We start from the raw sequence: 21,429 nt of genomic DNA, 5'->3' as shown, positions 1-21,429 counted from the left end.
GTCTCGATAAACAGTTCGATAAGCTTGGCTACAAAGAATACAGTTATATAATTTTTGGGTGTGACAAAACGATACCAAATGATTACGAAAGATTTACAAAGGCGGAGCATTCCGACAGGAGACCTTTTGGTCCATTACTAGGTCGGATGCGAAAAAATATATAATAATGGTAGATAAATAGATAAGTGAATAAATAAATAAATAAAAATAATAATATAAATGATAATAAAATAAATGCATAGGTATTGTTAATAAACAGGTGAATAGTAAATAATAATAAATTGACATATAACTAATAATAAGTGAAAATCAAGCACATAATAAACAGACTAATAATAACAAACAAATAAACAAATAATATCAAATAAATGGCAGGCATTACAACATCTTGCTTAGGTGTTTTTTGTAATCTTAAACCTTCAAACTGAACTACATTGCACTGCCTCGGCAGGAAGCTTATTCCATTCATTAACTACACGGTTTGCGAAGTTATTTCTACCGACTTCGAAATTAAAGCTATTTCCTGACAGTTTCAGACATTTACTTATCGGATTGTCATTTTTGGTGTCAATTCCCTTTAGAATCTTGAAGACCTGTATCAAGTCACCTCAGTTTTGTGGCTCGCCCTTGTACTTTTTCCAATCTGTCAATGTCTTTAAAGAGATTCGGTGACCATACGGAAATAGTATATTCCAAATGTGAACGAACTAACGATTTAGCTTGTTATTGAGAGATGGACTTTTGAAGTCAAAAGATCGCGCAGTCAGTCGTAGAATCTTATTTGCTTTCTCAGAGGCCGAAATACACTGCTTAGATGATTTGAGATTGGTACTAATAATTACACCGAGATCCTTTTCACTATCCATTTTTGTTAACGAATTTCCAAATAACTTGTAATCGTACTTATTGTTATTTTTACCTATGAGCATAACCTTGCATTTATTTGTGTTAAATCTCATTAGCCACTTTTCAGACCATTGCTGTAACTGATCTAAATCTTCTTGAATACCTAATTGATTTAAGTGATCATGTGCCATTCCGCACAGTTTTGTATCATCAGCAAAATAAATCATTGCTTCGCAAAGTTCTTCAATTGTTCATATTCTTTTAGATTTTCTCTTAAATGCATCACGTTTCACATGCTGATGTTGGCTTTTTTGGGCGCTGTATAAATATATTGTTCAGTTTTTCTTGTAAGACGAAATTTGGTTTTTAGTAGATTAATAAGCAGCTTGTGTCGTCTGCATTTTCGCATAGCTTTTTACTACTCAAGATAATTCACACAGAAAATATGGAACATGACAGGTGCCAGTAGTAATTCGTGCACCGTTCCTTTAATTCATTGCATTTTAAATGTTTCTTGGCCCTGAGACCAACTTAACCTGATAACCGCCTCTCTTATCGTATTGCCACACGCAATTATTGTTATTTTTTCGATGTATCTTCCTAGATACCCCCTAAAACCATTATCAACACCCCCTGGAAGTCTTGAAGATAACTTGCAAGGACACCTGGTATGGTTGCTCCACTGTAGTGTATGTTTTTCTTGGATAATTATTCTCATTTGCCATCCCATAAGAAGTCTTCCATCCGTCCCAGTATGATATCCCATAATGCACTGCTCCCTTCTATGCCGCCTTCCTGTAGTATTTTCTGTTGACCAAGGACTCTACATACAGTTTACCTACTTTTATTACATACTAATCACCACCATAGGGACATAGTAGATTTGTGTTATATAATCTCATAGACCTAATCTATGAACCCACTCCATATCTTTATTATATTTTATTTATCGTCCATCACCCGCATGAAGTAATGACTGAATAATTTCTATGCAGTAAATATCCTAACGACATCTTTACGGAAAAGAGCCATGACGCATTATTTTATGTTTACACGCTAGCCTCCTTTCAAAAATGTATGCTCATTACTTTTACTATCGCTCATTTCTACTGTTCTTCTTGAATCTCTCCTTTACTATGAATAATCATTTGCAACGCAATATTTTCCCCTAGCACAGAAGCACTGATCACTAACACATTAGCTATATATCCATTTTATTTTTCAGTTGATTTTATTATTAGACATATATATGCGCGCGCGCGCACACACACACACACACACACACACACACACACACACACACACACACACACACACACACACACACACACACACGCCAAATAACATATAAAAAATAATATTTTTCTTAGTCATTCAGTCACTCACTGATATATGGTATTTGAGTGACACATGGAATTCTAGGGGCTGAGCCCGTGAGCGTAAACCGCCACAGACCTAACCACCACGGCAAAATCGTGGCGGCGAATTTCATGTTTTGAAATAAACAAGAAAAAAACTGTATTATTATATATTGTTCATAGTTTTCTCAGGGAAGATGGCTCCTGCTGGTCACTCACGCCGTAGGGGATTTTTTCCCATCTCTCTCTCTCTCTCTCTCTCTATATATATATATATATATATATATATATATGTGTATGTATGTATGTATAAAAAAAGTAATTTCAAAATTTTTCATATTTTTCTCAGGGAAGATGGCTCCCGCCAGTCATTCTCTGATGTACGATAATTTTGAAACACATGTAAATCTTCGTTTATAGCTCAGAGAGGTGATTTGGGCGAATCGGTGTTAGGTATTTTTGGTGATGATTTAGTTTAACGTCACAAATATACTTACATCAAATACTTGGTGAACCTTTTGGCTCAGATATTCCAGGGCTGAGGTCCTTGAAGTCTCTGGGTTCTCCCGAGGGATTTTTAACTGACCTCGAGGTTTCGTGTGAAGATACAATTAGGTAGAGATTCTTGTTCCCTTGCACTGGGAGCTCATTCTAAGTAGGGTTTAATTCCGTTTTTTTTTTCCTATTTTGTCCTAATTTCCTTCGTTCGTTTAGTTGCCTTGTTATCTTTGGATGATGATTCGTATTTGCGGTGAAATTGTCCAATCAAATCATGCTGGTCACGGTAGGATTTCAGCACGTCTTTCTCGCGGTTACTGCGTTCGTTTCGACACAGATTGAGTTGACTATATTTGTCCAGAATGTGATTTGTTGTGGTTGTTTTTGTGTTGTTTTTTCTAATTTTGTTTTGTATTGTTGTTTTGATACATTGTTTTTCGTTGTTTGGTACTGTTTTATTGTTATATTTTTGTTGTTTTATCACTGTTATCCATAACTATATTTTTACATGATTAGATTGTACAGGAATCATCAACTTTACAATTGTCGCAGTACCCACAAGTTTGGGGCTGGCCTGAAGATATCTAGACCCCTATTACTTCCTATCTCCACCATTCCTTACTGTCTATTATAGCTAATGGTTTGCGAATGATTAAACAGATTATCAAATGTTATTCAATGTCTTTATTGTAGAAAGGATAAGGGAACATATTTTATATTCAGTTGATTCTAACGCAAAATTCTTATATTACGGTAAAATATTCAGGGCTCCTTTGTCCTCTTTTATTATAATTATTTTGTCAGCTTTGTGGGCGGCACGTTCAGACTAGAATTGCCGCCCCAGGGCATATGCACCCCCCCCTGCCCTCCCATGTAAGCCCCCCCCCCCGTAAGAATGTAACATTCAATCATCGTTTTCACGGAAACGGCTGCTTGTCTTACTTTCGATTCACTTATGCGTTTACTATCCATCACAGATGCTCCTATAAAGAATCTCACTCCCTTTCCCCCAAGAGGTCGTGGTGGTGGTGGTGGGGGGTTCATATGATTCCATTATGCAATTGATATCATACTAATCTTCTACATGTTGACCAATACATTGCATGCAAATTGGTTCATGAATCATTGAGTTCTATTTTTGTCGCTTTCAGTGGCAAGAGTCGAGCATCATTATGGAAGAGTGAGGTTCGATGTTTCTACAATATATGGAGAGGAAATAGATAGGGAACAGGTTATCAGTGAATAAAACGAAGGAGGGGCTCATGATAGAGAACATTCAGAATGATTAAAGAACAACGCAGAGTGAAGAAGAATGGCAAAAACGATATATTATGAATATCGAACTGTAGATGAGTCACGTGACGTCATGAGGCCACGCCCATTCTTCCGTCACTTTGATTCGTGTGTTTTTTTATGTTCAAATTAAAGTTTTTTGTTTAACTTTTTTTAAAGTGCGAATATTTCTTTTCATAAATGGTCATATTACATTTGACTCTTTGGCTGTGTTTCACTGTTTTGGTAATTGAATATTCCGTTTCGGGCAACGAGCGGTGCGTGGGGTGGGGTGGGGTAGTTTTTTTATGTAAGACACATCTTGTGGAAAGGAAGTGGAATAGTGTAGCTAGTCAGAGGGGGATAGGGGGCAGTAGAAAAGAGAGGTAGCAGCTGTTAGATCGGCGGCAGACGCTCTAGTAGCTGACGGAGCTCATAAGGGCTTTGGAGACGGCGGAGGCGGCTCACAAGACCTTCAGGGGGAGCCGGTGGTCCCCGTCTGAAGAAAGAGGTGGCGGGGCAATCGCTCAGGTAGTGGAGGAGTGGGGTAAGTAGAGGAAATGGATTACCCTTGATCCACATGGCGGTAGGATAAAAGGAAACAAATGGATAATGGATGGGTGGGGATGGATGCGTACCTTGGCTGGCTCCCTGCGTTATATGGAGGAAGAGACCTTTTGGTATGTAGACAGACACAGCTGCCGCTGTGCGATTTTATTCATCTGAAGGAAATCCCCTTCGCAATGAAAATCAAACGTATTCCAACTAACCACTTAGCTGCGTTTAACTTCTGTATAACCCTATATCCCTGTTTTTATGCATGTTTTTATGCCTAAACAATGCAGTAGTGATATGTTTTATATTGATATCCTATATCCCTGTTTTTATGCATGTTTTTATGCATAAACAATGCAGTAGTGATATATTTTATATTGATGTACTATCGCCTGGACTTATAACTGGTACAACTGTGTCGCGTTCCCAGACTTGGCTTGGGCAGGTAATGTTCTTGTCTTGAAAGGTTGCCTAAATTAGGCAGTAGCCTAAACAAGGTAACTGACACACGCGGTGGTTGGGATCGTTTTTAAGGTCATTCATTTGTAATGCAGAATTACAATCCAACTTGTTCAATGTGTGAAGATGCACATTAGATATTACCCCTACAGTAACTATAATGTAAAATTAAACTGTATTGTTACATGTATAATACATTAAATGCATCCAATTGAATTGTTCACCGTGTTCAAAATAAAGATTGGTAAGTGAACTAAGCGATGAAATAAATACAAATATTAGAACATGATATTTAGAAATTTCTCATTAGCATATAATAAAAAAGGTAGCCCATGTGTCTAATGGCGGGAATAAGTTTCGTTGCTCGTGCTGAACTCGTTCTAGCCTCTACACGTCCATCCTCAAGTTCGGCGACCAGAACTGGACGGCGTACTCCAGATAGGGACGAACTAGAGAATTGTAAAGTGTCAAGACTGTTTCTTGATTTCGGTAACGAAACTGTCTTCTGATGTCACCTAATAGCCTTTATGCCTTCTTTTCTACTTCAGTACACCGTTTTGAGGACTTGAGGTCGCTGCTAATCAAAACACACAAATTTTTGTCCAGTTCTGTACCTGTTTTGTCATGACCAAGAAAAGAATAGTCTGGCCTCTGGTTTGCATGCCCGATATGCATAACCTTGCACTTATCCAGATTAAATGGCATCAGCTACTTCTCAGCCCACTCTCCCACTTTCTCTAAGTCTGACCTAAGAATTTCTACACTTCCAGGTATTGCGACATTTACCCCCAACTTAGAGTCATCCGCAAACCTATGCGGCTCACAATTCCAATATCTATATCATTGACATAAGTGATGAAGAGGAGCGGACCTAATACAGATCCTTGGGGTACCTAGTAACAGGAGACCAGCTAGACGATACCCCATTAATAACTACACGCTGTCTTCTATCTTTCAATCCAATCATTCCGCCTCTAATACCCATGACTCGAACTTTCCACATCAACATCTTATGAGGCACCTTATCGGAGGCTTTCTAGAAGTCGAGATAAAGTATTTTGACTGCTCTTTTCCTGTCATATTCTTGAAGCATGACGTGGAAGAACTCTATCAGGTTGGATAAGTGACGCCGAAGACCATGCGGCGAGTCTAATAACAGGTTATTTCCCTCCAGAAAATCGACTATTCTATCCACAGTGACACCTTCCAGTATCTTCCCTACAATGGAAGTAAGGCTGATAGGTCGGTTGTTCACCGGATTTGCGCGATCCCCTTTCTTAAAGATTAGAGTCACGTTTATCTCCCGCCAATCCCTTGGGACCTCTGTCCGCAGAGGTTAATTGAAGATCACTAAACGAGAAAGACATGGCGGGTGGGAGAGAAACAGGGAGTGAGAAAATATGGGGGAGGTGAGTGCGAGAACGAGAGAGAGAGAGATATGGCCAAGTGGAGGGATAGCGTATATACGGATGGTGGAGAAATGGAAGGAGAGAGATTTGGTGGGAGGAAGAGAGAGAGAGAGAGAGAGATAAAGAAAGAGGAGAGAGAGATGGTGGGGGAGGGATACAGAGAGAATGGCGGAGGAGGAATAGTTATATGGTGGTATGGAGTTACATGTATGCATTATATGTGTATATATATATATATATATATATATATATTATATATATATGTATATATATGTATGTATATATACATATATATATATACATATATAATATGTATATATATATATGTATGTATATCCATTTCCCTCTCTCCCTCTTCTCTTTTTTTCTCTCTTCCTCTATCTGCCTCCCTCTATATTTTCTCCCCCCCTCTCTCTCAACCGCCATATCTCTATCTCTGTCTCTCTCCCTGTCATATCTCCCCCTATTTCCTACTTTCTCATTCATTAACTGTGTGGACATGTAAAAATATAATTTCAACGAGAGCCTCACGAACTGCAAAACGTTAATATTAATGAATAATAATTCCTCTAACGCCACCATCTTCACATGTGCCAGGCTAAGGTGTATACCCGGTCTCGAAGATCGTAGACCCTGGCTAGCTTAGCGAGGTTACTTTTCAGAGATGAGGTGATGTCGTCCAAAGTATCCAGATGTATTGGTTATCTGTATCATCAATAAGAAAGTTAGCTCTCTTCACGCAGTTGCAATTCAATGTTTAGTTTCCGTAACTGTGGTTTGTGTGAGATATTAAAACATCAAACTTGCAAAGGTGATTCTTATCTTATGCTTAGAAGAAATTTCTGAATATCATGTTTAAATATTTCTGTTCATTTCATCGCTTAGTTCACTTACAAACCAATTTTTATTTTGAACATGGTAAACAATTCAATTGGATGTATGTAATGTATCATGCATGTAACAATACATTTTAATTTGATATTGTAATTACTGCAGGGTAATATCTAATGTGCATCTTCACACGTTGAACAAGTTGGACTGTAATTCTGCATTACAAATGAATGACCTCAAAAGCAAGCGAGTGAGTCAATGACCTCGTTTAGGCTACTGCCTAATTTAGGCCACCTTTCGAGACAAGAAGGACATTCCCTGTCCTAGCCAGGTCTACGAATGCGACACAGCTGTATCAGTTATATGTTCTGGCGATAGTGCGTTGATATATGTTGATGTCACCTTGTTCGACAAACTGAGACCGTTCCTTGAGACTTGTTGACCTTTTGTTTTTTGTAACTCAATTTTATAGAAAAGAATAATACATTTATCGTCTGTTATACCATAATGCAATATTCAATGTAGTGTCCGGATATATTGGCTTAGTAACAACTATCCCATATACTATTCGAATTCTTCTGGAATTCTGCAAATTGTCAGGGTTTTTTTTTTAGTTTTGTATCATTGTTCTAAAGACTTGCTACAGTTGAGACATATTTATTTATTTATTTATTTATTTGTACACAGGGTAGGAGTTTACCATTAGGCATGAAGAATGTTATGGAGTTTACTTTAAATCTGTAGTTGCCAATTGCATTTTATAAGTCAATATCTCGGTTTCACAATGGAAAAGAGAAACTTATAAGTCTTCTGCCCGTTTGACTTCGCGCGGCTTTTCTTTTTTTGACATTCCCAGAATTATATAAATGAAGGTTTGATCTATTTAACGGCACCACTCAACGACAAATACGCTGGTGGCGCAGTCGGAAGCGTGCAGACCTCACATCTCTCTATGGCAGTGCATTCGATTCCCGCACGTCTCTACGAGTCCTGACAATAACTGGTACCTGCCCAAACATTTTTAGGCGCATAGAGATCCAACCAAAGCTACGCACGTCTTGGCCTAGGTTCCTTATCTTTACCTATCACTGACATAAGCTTCATAAAGACCTTGGCAGACGGAACCGATGCTGATAATTTGCTGAAATGTAGTCATTTGAGATGCAGACTGTGTTACCATGTTGAGGAGGTTGTGTTCAGATGAAAAAGTATTGTCGACTAGGATAATTTGACTATGTATATATGTATGTATATATATATGTATATATACCCATATATATACATTATATATGTACATATATATATATATATATATATGTATATATATATATATATGCGTGTGTGTGTGTGTGTGTGTGTGTGTGTGTGTGTGTATCAAATAAGGCCTTGAAACTACATAGGACGGTATGTTTATGTGTCGGAGCCTTGTATTTTATATAAACAGATTCAAGTATTTAAAGCTGTCAATGAACTTAACAATGACCAATAACCTTGGTGAAATTAACTGATGCTTTCCTGTCAGTGTCTTGTCCATGGTGTTTTTTCATGATGCTGTTCTCTTTAGTGGTTCATAATCAGATGTCTACTGAGACTATTTCTTGTATGGCTAATGTAAGTTTTATTGTGAGGCACGCAATCTTGCGAAGTACTAAGATATTCGTAAACTACTTTAGCTTTGGATGCAGTCTCAGCTCGTCTAGCCGAGATATTCTTTATGGTTGTATGTAGGTACCCGATGGCAGTTTAACCCTAAGGCTAAAATTTCAATATGGCTATCTGTCAACGTCTCTCTGGACAGGTTGATAAAGCAGGTCCAATGTGTGTGTGTGTGTGTGTGTGTGTGTGTGTGTATTTACCTATTTACCTAGTTGTATTTTGCGGGAAGGGGAGCTATGCTCGTGATGTGCCGCCTTTGTATCTTGCAGTGTCTAGTTTGTTTTTAAACTCATGAATGGTTTTTGCGCATACTATTTCATTGTCCAGTTTGTTCCAAGTGTCCAAAACTCTATGAGGAAAACTGTTTTTTTTTCAGTTCTCTTCTATAGCTATGTTTTTTTATTTTCTTTCCATGTCCTCTTGTGTTTCTTTTGTCCCAGTTAAGTAAGTTCTCACTATCGAGTACCTCTGTGCCTTTCATGATTCTGTAGATGGTCAATAGGTCACCTCTCTCTCTTCTTTGCTCCAGTGTCGGTAACTCCAGTTTAGCCAATCTCTCTTCGTATGATAGGTTTGCAAGTGCAGGTGCCATTTTTGTAGCTGCTCTTTGGATTCTTTCTATTTTCTTTATATTCTTTTTGGTACTGGGGGACCACAATGTCGCTGCATACTCTAATCTAGGCCTTATCAATGTAACCAATATTTTTTTCATCATGTCTTCGTCCAAGTATGTAAACGCCACTTTTATTGATCTTAGCAAGTTGTAAGTCTCCCCGACAATTTTGTTAATCTGTATATCATAGGACAAGTCGTTCGTGATAATTACTCCCAAATCTTTTTCGGATCCTACTTTCTTTACTTCTTTGGTTCCAATTGTATATTTTCCTGATATTCTGTTTTTGCTTTTTCCAAACTCCATTATGCTACACTTCTTCGTATTAAAGTCCACTTCCCATTTCTGACTCCAGTTCCATACCCTATTTAGGTCTTCTTGCAGTGCTTCACAGTCCTCATCAGTTTCTACTTTCCTTAGCAGTTTGGCGTCATCGGCAAAGAAGCTCATGTAGCAGTTCACGTCCTCATCCATGTCATTCATATAGATAGCAAACATTATTGGTGCCAGCACAGATCCTTGCGGTACTCCACTGATCACCTCTTTCCAGTCTGAATATTTTTCTCTGAGCACTACTCTCATCTTTCTACCAGTCAGAAAGTCCTCTATCCATTTTAGTAGGTTTCCCTGTATTCCTCCTATGTGTTCCAGTTTTTTTAGTAGTTTTCTGTGTGGTACTTTGTCAAAGGCTTTTTGCAAGTCTAGGAATGCACAATCAGCCCATCCATTTCTTTCTTGCACTATGTCTATTAGTCTTGAGTAAAAGCATATTAAGTTTGTGGAGCATGATCTTCCTTGTCTGAATCCGAATTGTCTTGGGTTTAATATGTCATTGTCTTCCAGATGTTTTACCCATCTATTCTTGATTATTTTCTCACAAATTTTGGCAATGGTGCTTGTTAGTGATACTGGCCTATAGTTGGTGGGTTCTTCTTTGTTTCCTCCTTTGTGTATTGGTACAATGTTAGCGTTTTTCCAGTCCTCGGGTATCTTTCCTTCTTTGAGTGAGCTGTTTATTAAGATGTGTATTTTGTCTGTTAGTTCTTCTTTGCACTCCTTTAGAATCCAATTTGCAATACCGTCCGGGCCATGTGATTTTCTGACATCCAGCCTTGATAAATGTTCTGATATTTCCTTTAGTGATGCTGTAAACTCATTCATGAGGGGAGATTTCTTGTTTTTGTCTATGTCACAATTCGGTATTTTCTCTCTGGTGAAAACAGATTTAAAGTGATTGTTCATGACTTCGGCCATCTCTAAATCTTCTGTGTATTCTATGTTTCCTTGGCATAGTTTCACCAATTCCTGTTTGTTTTTAAGTTTACCATTCACATACCGATAGAATAGTTTGGGTTGCTCTTTGCATTTGTCTATAATATCCTTCTCATGGTTCCTTTTCTCCTCTCTTCTCACATTAACATACTCATTTCTATAGTTAACATAAATTTGCCATTTGCTTTGTTTTTTGTATTTTCTCCACTTTTTCCAAGCTTTGTCCCTTCTGTCTTTTGCCTCACTGCATCTTTTGTTGAACCAACATTTAATGTACTCTCTCTCTCGCTTTTGTCTTGGTACATGCCTGTTTACCCCTTCATTGTAGTTTTCCATCAATATATTCCATTTCTCTTCCACTGCTGTTTCTTCCCTGTAAAATATTTCCTGTGTGTGTGTGTGTGTGTGTGTGTGTGTGTGTGTGTGAGAGAGAGAGAGAGAGTGATTCACCATGGGCTTGGATCGCGTGTTGGACTCGTGATCGAAAACTATTTCCCTCCTGGAAAAGAGCTCAGACCTCATATATGACCGATCTGCGGGTAATGTTGTGACCTTACACCCGCACACACCCCAACTCCCCGCCCACGAGAGTTGAAGTAACGACTCGCAGCGTTGAAGTAACGACTCGCAGCGCAGTGATACCGAAATTATTTCAGCCTTGTGCGGGATTCGAACCCAGACCACCGTAGTGGTCCGTATATATATATATATATATATATATATATATATATATATATATATATATATATATATATATATATATTAATACACGTATTTATATGTGTAGGTATGCATGTAAGTATGTATACGCAAACATGAACAATTAAAAACAACATCGGTATTTTGTAAATCTATACACTTAAAAAAATCAGTTTCATCATAAACATTTCATGACTGTTATCATTAGAACGTAAAGACCAGAACTATTTTGCCTTATCTCAGTGTGATGCCTTGCCAAAGTGTATGGGGCCGTAATAGCGGACACAATCTGCAATGATAAAATTGTGACACTATGATGCAATCAACAAGTTGAAGTTTTGGTAAACAATTGTGTTGATGTGGACTCTGTTCTCCCGCTTCCTCAACCGAAAGAGGAATACAGTGAACTCTCGATATAACGGAACCTCGATATACCGGATATCGAATATAACGAACAAAAAATAATCTGACCGGACAAACCCTCGCTATAACAGATTTTCATCCGTTATTACGAGGGATCCTCGGTTATATCGGATCTTCGGATATAACGACAGACCCCCGTCCCCCATATTGTCCGTTATATAGAGGGTTTACTGTAATTTCTCAATCCTACTAATTTGTAATACCGGGTAAACTTCGGGATATAACGGATCTACCCGGTATTTCCATCGGATATAACAGATCCTCGGTTATAACGGATTTTCTGATATAACGATAGACTCCTGTCCCCATATCGTCCGTCTTATCGAGGGTTTACTGTACAAAGGTGAGCGATATATTTTGCAGAGCTGGGCGCGTTACCGCCGGGCATATAATGCGTTACTAACGCAATAACGCAAGTGCCCAGCTCTAGTTATCTTATGTATTAGAATAAGGAATTTTAATGTTGTAGTTTAGGTATTATTTTATTGAGAATATCCGTAAGAAGTAAATACATCTCCATTTCATTTTTTCCCATCAAAATTAGTCTAAAGGATAAAACCGGTAATTCTTTGACGGTAATGCAATGACAATAACGCATTGACGGTAACGCATTACCTATCCGGCAGTAACGCGCCCAGCTCTGATATTATTTTGGCGGTAGATTGAAAGCATAAATTCCTTTCTGCGCGGGAAAGATAAAATATTGCGAATATGGTACACTTAAGACCAAGGTCTGGATTCGATCAACTGCAACTGGAAAGAGGAAAATGAAGCCAATTCTGGACACGCGCGGCAATCGCGAAACCAGAAGACGAGAAAAAGAAAACATGAAAAGGATTTTTGATTAGTTGGACTAATTTGACTAGGCTGCACTCGCTCTTGGTCAATAAAAACTAAGAGAAAAATGTTAGGTTCTATACCTAACATTTTTCTAATTATGGTTCAAGGAAGATTTCGTCTGACCAAAACAACTGCATTGTCATACGGCTTCCAAAATGTTCTCACTTTAACAAACATCGAGAAAAACTAATCTTTGTACGTACATACATATATCAAGGGTTTTTTCCTCCTTTCAAGGGAGGTAGACGAAGTCAAAGGCATAAATCTACTCCCACCCATTTCATCCCCACATACTCAACTCCCATTCACCACCACTCCCATTTTTCTTGGGTCCTCCTGGATGACGGGTCATCCCTGGATCTCCCTCACTGCTCTGGGTCAAAAGCATTGGAGCAAGACACAGCACAGCCACAGCAAGGCCGCTTCATTTAATCGCGAACCTCCTCTCCGTCCCCTCATGCAGAAATGGAGAAGATGGGGAGAAACCCATTCGGGCTGCGTCAAAGTATTATTCACTCATACTCCCTCACCCCCATCCCCCACCCGCTCCTTGCCATGCATCACAGCATCGTACATACATAATCACTCTCCACTTATCCCTATCTTCTGTTTTTTCCCTTCCTTCTTCAACATACACTCCCCTCTTTCCCAAATGCCCCTTTCACCCCATCCATCCATCTCATCCTTGGTCGACCCTTTATGATCACTCCTTCCACCCCTCCCTTCTACACATCTTTTACTAATATTTCTTCAATCATTCTTTCCATGTGTCCAAACCATTCCAATATTCTTTCATCCACCCTATCTCCCAATTCCCTTTCCATCCCTGCTCTCCTCACCTCGTTTCTCACTGTATCCAGCCTAGTAACCCCTATCATACTTCTCAGGCACCTCATCCCAAACAATTTTTAAGAAGCTCTCAAGTCTGAGGACCGATGAAAAATCCCTCTCTTATCTTAGCGTCGCTCAGTGGGGGGGGGGGGGATATTTATGTTAAATACTTGAATCCTTGACTAGAAATATCAATAGATTTTACAAAGTTGTTCATGAGCCCCAGTTTTATGTGTAGTGGTGGTAGCAAATTTTTGGTTCAGCGAGAGGTGGATGTTAAAAAAAAAATCATCCCAGGCTCCAGTTATTGACGAGGTGGCCAGCCTCACCTGATATAGTGGTTCCGGAACCTTTTGCACGGTTCTTTCATTCGCGCAGAGAGCAATAGTACATGTATATCCGCCTTGCAAGTCCATCACAAGATCAACAACCTTTAGGTCACCACAGCTGCCCTTGATGTCCATCATATCCTATCCATCGCAACATATGTTTTATATTCTCATATGTTGCTTTCAATGTGGTCCATAGCCCACTGGAACTGATGGTTCACACTTGCCGTCATGCATTAAGACATACTGCCGCAAGCCTGTTGGAACTTGTGACGCGTAGGTGTATCTTGAAAAGTAGAACTAATAAACAAATTTAACCATGATATTCATTATCAGCGACCTAAAATTAGTCGGAAATTGCTACTCTGGTCTAGGAAGCATTTTGCCTGTTGACGAATGTAGTAGTGCACAACGTTCTTCATGTGAATAGGTTGCAGAATTTTAAAGTCATTGTCGGCCAAATCGGAGGCCGTCATGGCGCGTTTCTGCCTCAGCAACGGAAATCCCGGGTTTACTCCCCCCGGCGGGTACCAGGCAGTTCAAGTCGTTTTTATATAACTTCATAATTTCTCTTCCCTACGAAGTTCAACAGAGATGCAGTAATTTATTATAGCATTTCAACCCTAGCACCTAATCAGTATGATCGACCTCTAGTTTCAGGTTACCTTCACAGCCGTGACAACTCCAATATATACAAATTCACGAGCATTTATTATATCATACCAAAATGAAGACACTGTCGTAATGTATACTAGGGTTGTACTGCCCCCTAGAGATAAACCAACCCTGTATTATGTAATTATTTATCGACAAATGTTTTAATTTTCTTTTCTTAGATGATGCACGTTTACTGTATTCGATATATGTTTCATGTTTGAATTTGCTATACCTAAGTTACTGATGTTCACTTTTACTGACAACCACTGAATAGATATCAGTTCAGTATTTAAAGTTACAAGCATTGGGAACAATTACTGTGATTTGTAACCAGTGGGATCGAGTATTTAGAGAAAATAACGACCAGTGCTGTATATGTTTATGATTTGTCTTATGTAGGAAGTGCAAGGACTGTGTGCTACGTAGACGTTACACACTATCATTGATAGGACGATTGTTTGGACAAATGGCCGTGCACTACCGCAATTTATGAGTATTCTTGTATTTATCAGTTCATATTCGTGATAACGGTGCTTATGCCATGCCAAACATTGTGGCGTTTTGCATCGACGCGATGCGGAAGTAGAAAGATGCGCCAGATATTGCAAGCGTCAACTCATGAATGATTACGGTCCGATTCATGCTGTTTGTGGACCTAAACTCCGTAAGATAAACAACACGAAATTTTGCAACCATTAGCTCCATACAGGTTCCTATAAAAAGAAAATGTTTTTAGTATTCTAAATTAAGTGTTTTTAAGTCACCGGGTCTTGGGGCTAGGCCCCTCACATCGGGGGTGGGGGGTGGTGGAAGGGTGCATATACCCCCCTGGGGCGGCACATTTAGGGAGGGGGCGGCAAATACTTGTCTGGAGATGCCGCCCACAAGGCTGACAAAATAATTATAATAAAAAAGTCAAAGAAGCCCTGAATATCTTACCGTAATATACGAATTTTGCGTTAGAATAAAAATATGAAATAATTCCCCATATCCTTTCTTCTACAAAAACATTAAATAAGAAATTTATAACATGTTTAATTATTTCGCAAGCCAGTAGCTATAATAGGCAGTAAGGAATGGTGGAGATGGGAAGTGGTGATGCGGGAAGGGGTGGCGTCACTATAAACTTTGCCCCGGGGCTCTGTTTGGGGAACAGCTTGAAAGAATTCTAATTCTATCGAAGCATGGTTCAAACATTCGATGTTCGTCTGAAACTCGAATATTTTGAGGTTTCAGACGGATTCGTCTTTAAAATACTTTGGCTTCCTGGATCTATCATTTAATGTGCATATCTTGTATACGATCGATAGTCGATTTGATTGGAAGGGATCAAAGTTTATTTTGTTATATTGATTATTTTCTTTGTACAAGTACCAGGTCTATTTTGTACATTCACCTTTTGAGACATTATTTGGTCGTTTATGATATATAGAGTTATAGTAGTCTAATTCTGATATTATATTTCAATATTTTCTTATGTCTTTTATTAAATATTGCACATTTATGTCTTCTTTTGATTATTTTTAAGAAAACATTTAAAAGAAGACAATAAAAATGTTGATACATTATCTTAGATGATGCGCAGCTTTCTTGTATTCAATTTATGTTTCTTTCTAGTCAATTTATTATGTATTTTTATACCTAAGTTTCTCACGGATGCAGCTTGCCGTATCTGACATGGCGTTGTCCCAACAGGTTTCTCTCACTTCTCATTGAGTGGGAATGGGGTTGTGAGGTGAGACTTTCTCACTGATATTACTAGATTACTTCAACCTGGCAAATTTCTTTAAATGTTTCCCTCGGTCCAAATAATTTTTATTTATTTATTTAGAATTATTGTTATCATAATTGTTCATCCAATTTACTGTATAAATAATTATTTGTTGTGTTTTTCTAATGCATCACTGATGTCAGCAACTGGGAAATAAAACTGGGTGTCATCCTCATACAGCATAAAGTTACACACACACACACACAATATATATATATATATATATATATATATATATATATATATATATATATATATATATATATATAGAGAGAGAGAGAGAGAGAGAGAGAGAGAGAGAGAGAGAATCCCCGGTATTCACGAGGAACAGGTTCCAAGGCCCCTCGCGAATAATGGACGTGCCCTTTAACTTTACCCGCATTAGCCATTAAGTCATACTTACGTTATGTTAGCCTGTGCGCATGCGCATTGCACCATATTCCACCATTGCCTAACGTCCTATTTGTGCCAATAACTCCGGTTGCTTCTGTGCATCAGACTGCTACCGCTTTCCACTCCAAATTGTGCATTTCACATCTCGACATATGCTATTATTTCCCTTCTGTTTCACATCTCTTTCAGGCGCTTATGCAATCGCACTTTACCCACACCCGTCAACATTACTTATTTTTTCTCCCAATTGCAGGCCTACAAGGTGGTTGTACAGACCAAGACGCGGTGCTGGTTCATTCTGAGGCGATATAATGAATTCTACAAGCTTAACGAACTCATCAAGAAGCGGGTGAGTCTATCAACTCATGCAAAGTATAAATTGTCGAGGTTTCGATAGGCAGCGAGCAATCAGACTTACGTTTGTGGGTGCCCCTTAATATTATTATTATTGTGGTTATATGACTGTTGTTATTGTTATTGTTGCAGTTATTGTTATTATTATTGTTATTGTTGTTATTGCTATTTTTGTTATTATTATTGTTATTGTTATAGTTTTGTTTTTATTGTTTGTTATTATTATTACTATTATTATTATTATTACTATTATTACTATTACTGTTATTATCATTACTATTATTATTACTACTATTATTATTTTGTAGAGGCCAATGTTAATGATTTCATTTACACATTTTTGTAAATGTTTTAATTTGCAGAGGTCCCTTTTGTGTGAGGACTCGGACTATTGTAAATATGTCTCCTTAATTCGGCCCTATCATTGAGTTGATATCAGTCTTTTCACATCCACTATTTCACTTAAAGAAAAAGATCCTTTTTCACGTGAGGCCAGGGAGGACATATGAAACCTGTTTCTTATAGTGATTAATATGACAGTATACCTCATATATGTACGTAATGATAGCCCGCGTTTTCTGAATTACAATCGCATGAAGGCTATATTTTTGTGCCCCTCACCACTGAATTCCTAATTCAGTCTAAATCTATCTCGACCAAAATAATACATATATTTTCTATTCATCTTCATCTGCTTTGAAAAAGTTATTTCTATTCTACACAAAACTACATCAATTTATACCTTCCCTGCATTTTCAAAAGTAAGCATATGCCTTTTTCTGCTCTGGAAGGAAAATAACACCTCCAAGCTGTTTATTTTCTTATTTTTATTATTATTCAATATTATTATTATTATTATTATTATTATTATTATTATTATTATTATTATTATTTTTATTATTGTTGTTGTTGTTGTTGTTTTTGTTGTTGTTGTTGTTGTTGTTGTTGTTGTACAAATATTCACATTTATTTCTTGCCTTTCCCCACCTCTAATTCCCCCATCCCACATTGTAGTTCTTTCTCATGCTGTGATTTTGAACTCCAATTTCCCTTCCACAGATGGGTGAGGTGGATTTACCCCTCCCGCCAAAAAAACTGCTGCGATCTCAGTGCAGTGATGCGGTGGCCGAGCGCTGCCGAGGCCTCGACGCTTTCATTCAAGCCATCATGGCAAATCCACGAATCGTACAACTGTAAGTTTTTCTTCTCGTGTGATTGAGACATTAATGCTTCTGAATATGCACAGCCTCCAATTAGTAGTCACATTTCTTATTATATTTTTACACAAGTTTATATTTCCCTACAAAACCTTAAGTTGTTTTAATCTCTATCCAATTCCGAAACCTAGTACTATGTCTCTTTCTTCATTACGAGTATTTATGGACTGAAATTTGTTTCCCCTTGTTAGGCCAGAGGTACGCGAGTTTCTGCAGCTGGACCGGTTTCAAAGCACGTCGAGCAGCAGCAGCAGCAACAGCGACTCCGTGCCCGCACCCTCACCGATAGTGCTCGACCCAAGGTTCCTTATGCCTATTCCCGGAGCACCTTCCTTAAACAGGTGCCCGACTATCTGCCACTTTTCTAGCCTTATCATGGTTATATGAGGAATCTTGCTTCTGCTAAATTTCTTCCCAACCGAAAGAAGCAATGCTTATCACGCCACTGGCGTGCAGAAGTGTGGGGTGGGAGGCTGAAGGGGCGGTTGGGCATTCAAATGACGAGGGGCATCTAATCAGATCATTTGGTTTATATTTAAATAGAATAAAGTGTTTATTTAATGTTTCAGCTGCAATTACATATGCAAGATATCTTCTTTTCACATAATATTTATCAGTACAATGCCTTATACTTTTCCCGTTATATTTGAATGGTTTACAACAATTCTACTCTCAAAACAATATATACTGTATTGTTTTGCTTTCTTTTCGTCAAATGTAGTCTTATTCTCATACCCAGGAAGACAGTGACAGCGCCGAAACCCATCGGCGAGTCTAAAGGTCAAGAAGGTGAAGACGGAAATTACGAAGACCAGGAAATGCTAGACCTCGGCGTCGAGAAAAGATCGTTAGTAGCAACATTCTTGCATTTATCATTGGCATATATTTCCTTCAGTTTTAAAAACGTATTAAACTTGAAATAACGAAAATTTAGGTTAGTATTTGAAACCAGTTCACACAGTCCTCGTTTTGATACTGATGCAACCTCGGACATATTCGACAATGTAAGACAGTGCTTCTCGAATTATCTGATGTGGCGGACCGGCATTTTTTTTCAATGTGCCACATTCCGGTAATATTTTGTAGTAATATTAATCTATACCGGAAACGATATATACAATGAATAGAATAAAAGTTGACATTTTTTGTCTTATATTTATTTTATAAACAAATAATACAGTATTAAGACATATAAAAAGCAATGAAAAATAACCCTTAAATTCTTTCCTCAAATGATTCTTTAGTATGGCTTGGACACTGGCCGCATACCGGCACCGGTCCGCGGACCGCCACTTTGAGTAGCACTGGGGTAGAGGACATCAAATTAATTCCTTTTGGTTAAAATTTCAAGTCTTAACTCCCCCATCTTTTGTACAACTTGGTTCCTTTATTCTGACCATGAATTCTGATTTGTTCGCCGCCTGCTTATCTTTTAAAACAATTCTTCCTTCCACAGCCTGAAGCCAAGTGACTTCGAATTCTTGAGTGTTGTCGGAAAAGGAAGCTTCGGTAAAGTGATGCTGGCACGTCTACGTGAGGACCAGCATGTATATGCTGTTAAGGTAAATCACGCCGCCAACAGTCATCAGTTTAAAATTATGGACGCGATGAGATCTGATCCGACTTTGGGTCGGCGTGGATTGAGCAGGCTGTCTCGTCTGTCACAGGTGGATATAGGAATGGGCTTATCTGAAGCCTTGCATACGTTAAATAAGGCAACATTCATGGAAACGCTATTCATATCTCGGTCAGGTATTGCATCTTTTGCGAGGAGGTCAGTTGTGGTATAACACCTTTTTGTCCTTTACCATCACTTCGTATGATATTTTGTGTTTCGTTTAAAAAAATACTTAAGTTATAAGGAAAATAAAAATTTTATGCCTTGAAAAATTCTAGTCATCCATAGTTTCCTATGTCCTCAAAGATTCTATGGTTTGGTTGTTTATTTCATTTGCGTGTTCCTCTCTATTATCAGTAATCGTTTAATTGGGAGGGTGAGAGAACAGTTAGTCGGCAAAAAGTTAATTTAGTATCTTAATTTCGGGCAATACTGTAGGTGACTGTGAAACATTAAGAGACTAAAATTAGGTCACATGGCTAGAGTAGTAAAGATTTTGCAATTAAAGTACATTGTCCTGTTGCTAAAGGTCATGTTTTTCCACTTCCATCATAACCACACAACTGTCTTCCACAGGTTCTCAACAAGAAGATGTTGATACGGCGCAATGAAACTCAACACGTTCTCAGTGAGCGGTCCGTTCTCATCAAAGTGCTTAAACACCCATACTTGGTGCAGCTCCACTTCGCTTTCACTACAGAGACAAAAGTCTTCTTCGTACTTGACTACATTAATGGTGGTGAGGTGAGTGAAACTGGGGGCCAGTACTTATTGTTGAGAGGGATGGTAATAGATTCGGAAACTTAGATTTCAAATACCATAGGATGGGGTAATCGGGTCATCACTGGGGTAAATGGGCCATATAAAAGTTATTCATGTATTAAGAATTGTTACAACTTGTAAATAAAATTCTGGTAAAATGGAGGTTGGTATTTATTCAGGGTGAAAGTGAAATATTTTAAAACCAATTTTGATATAAAAAGGAATAACTTTTATTTGGCCCATTTACCCCCCTGTGATGGCCCGATTACCCCATCCTACGGTACAGAAAGAGGAATAGAGCGTAGGGTGTGACTTGTTATGGTAAAGGTGTTCAAGTAAAAAAAAAAAAAAAAAAAAAACATAAATGGTCAGAATTGGTTAGTTTGTGGTTTTGTAATAAGTCCTTTTGCGCTATCGTTTTAATCAAGACTGAATAAACTATGTAAAGTACTTAACAATAGGGTTGATCGAGATGATCTTGAAGAAAGGGTGAGTGACTAAACATGGGTATATTAGTTATTACGTTATATTACTCTATCCCAATGCGCAATAACCTCAGCATTCTCAGGATATAAAGTTTGTTGCTTTGCAATCGCTTGGCTTATTACTTTGATACCTCCGAACATATGATTTAATTTTCAGTTTGCTACATATTCGATTTTTTCATATTTCTCTATTTTTTCGTTTTTTTTTATTTTTCAGTAGTGTGTGCATTTCACTAAGACATCTTACCCAACATTAAAACCTACATTATTATCTATGTTAA

At 38.1% G+C, this 21,429-nt stretch overlaps 1 protein-coding gene across 2 annotated transcripts in view; it reads left to right on the top strand.

Moving 5' to 3' along the window:
• Positions 1-21,429, top strand: part of LOC143017767 (serine/threonine-protein kinase Sgk2-like) — a 37,138-nt gene that overhangs the window by 3,194 nt on the left and 12,515 nt on the right. For both annotated transcript variants that reach the window (XM_076172638.1, XM_076172637.1), the window contains exons 2-7: positions 16,966-17,061; positions 18,126-18,259; positions 18,475-18,624; positions 19,023-19,130; positions 19,740-19,845; positions 20,478-20,645. In XM_076172638.1, the coding sequence (XP_076028753.1) occupies positions 16,966-17,061; positions 18,126-18,259; positions 18,475-18,624; positions 19,023-19,130; positions 19,740-19,845; positions 20,478-20,645 (762 nt within the window). The remainder of the gene's footprint in view (positions 1-16,965; positions 17,062-18,125; positions 18,260-18,474; positions 18,625-19,022; positions 19,131-19,739; positions 19,846-20,477; positions 20,646-21,429) is intronic.

The sequence above is a fragment of the Oratosquilla oratoria genome, chromosome 33 (genome assembly GCF_046742065.1).
Source record: "Oratosquilla oratoria isolate Oo_2021 chromosome 33, ASM4674206v1, whole genome shotgun sequence".
Lineage (NCBI taxonomy): Eukaryota > Metazoa > Arthropoda > Malacostraca > Stomatopoda > Squillidae > Oratosquilla > Oratosquilla oratoria.
The sequence above is the reverse complement of the archived record's forward strand: the minus strand, read 5'-3'. Positions and strand labels throughout refer to the sequence as shown.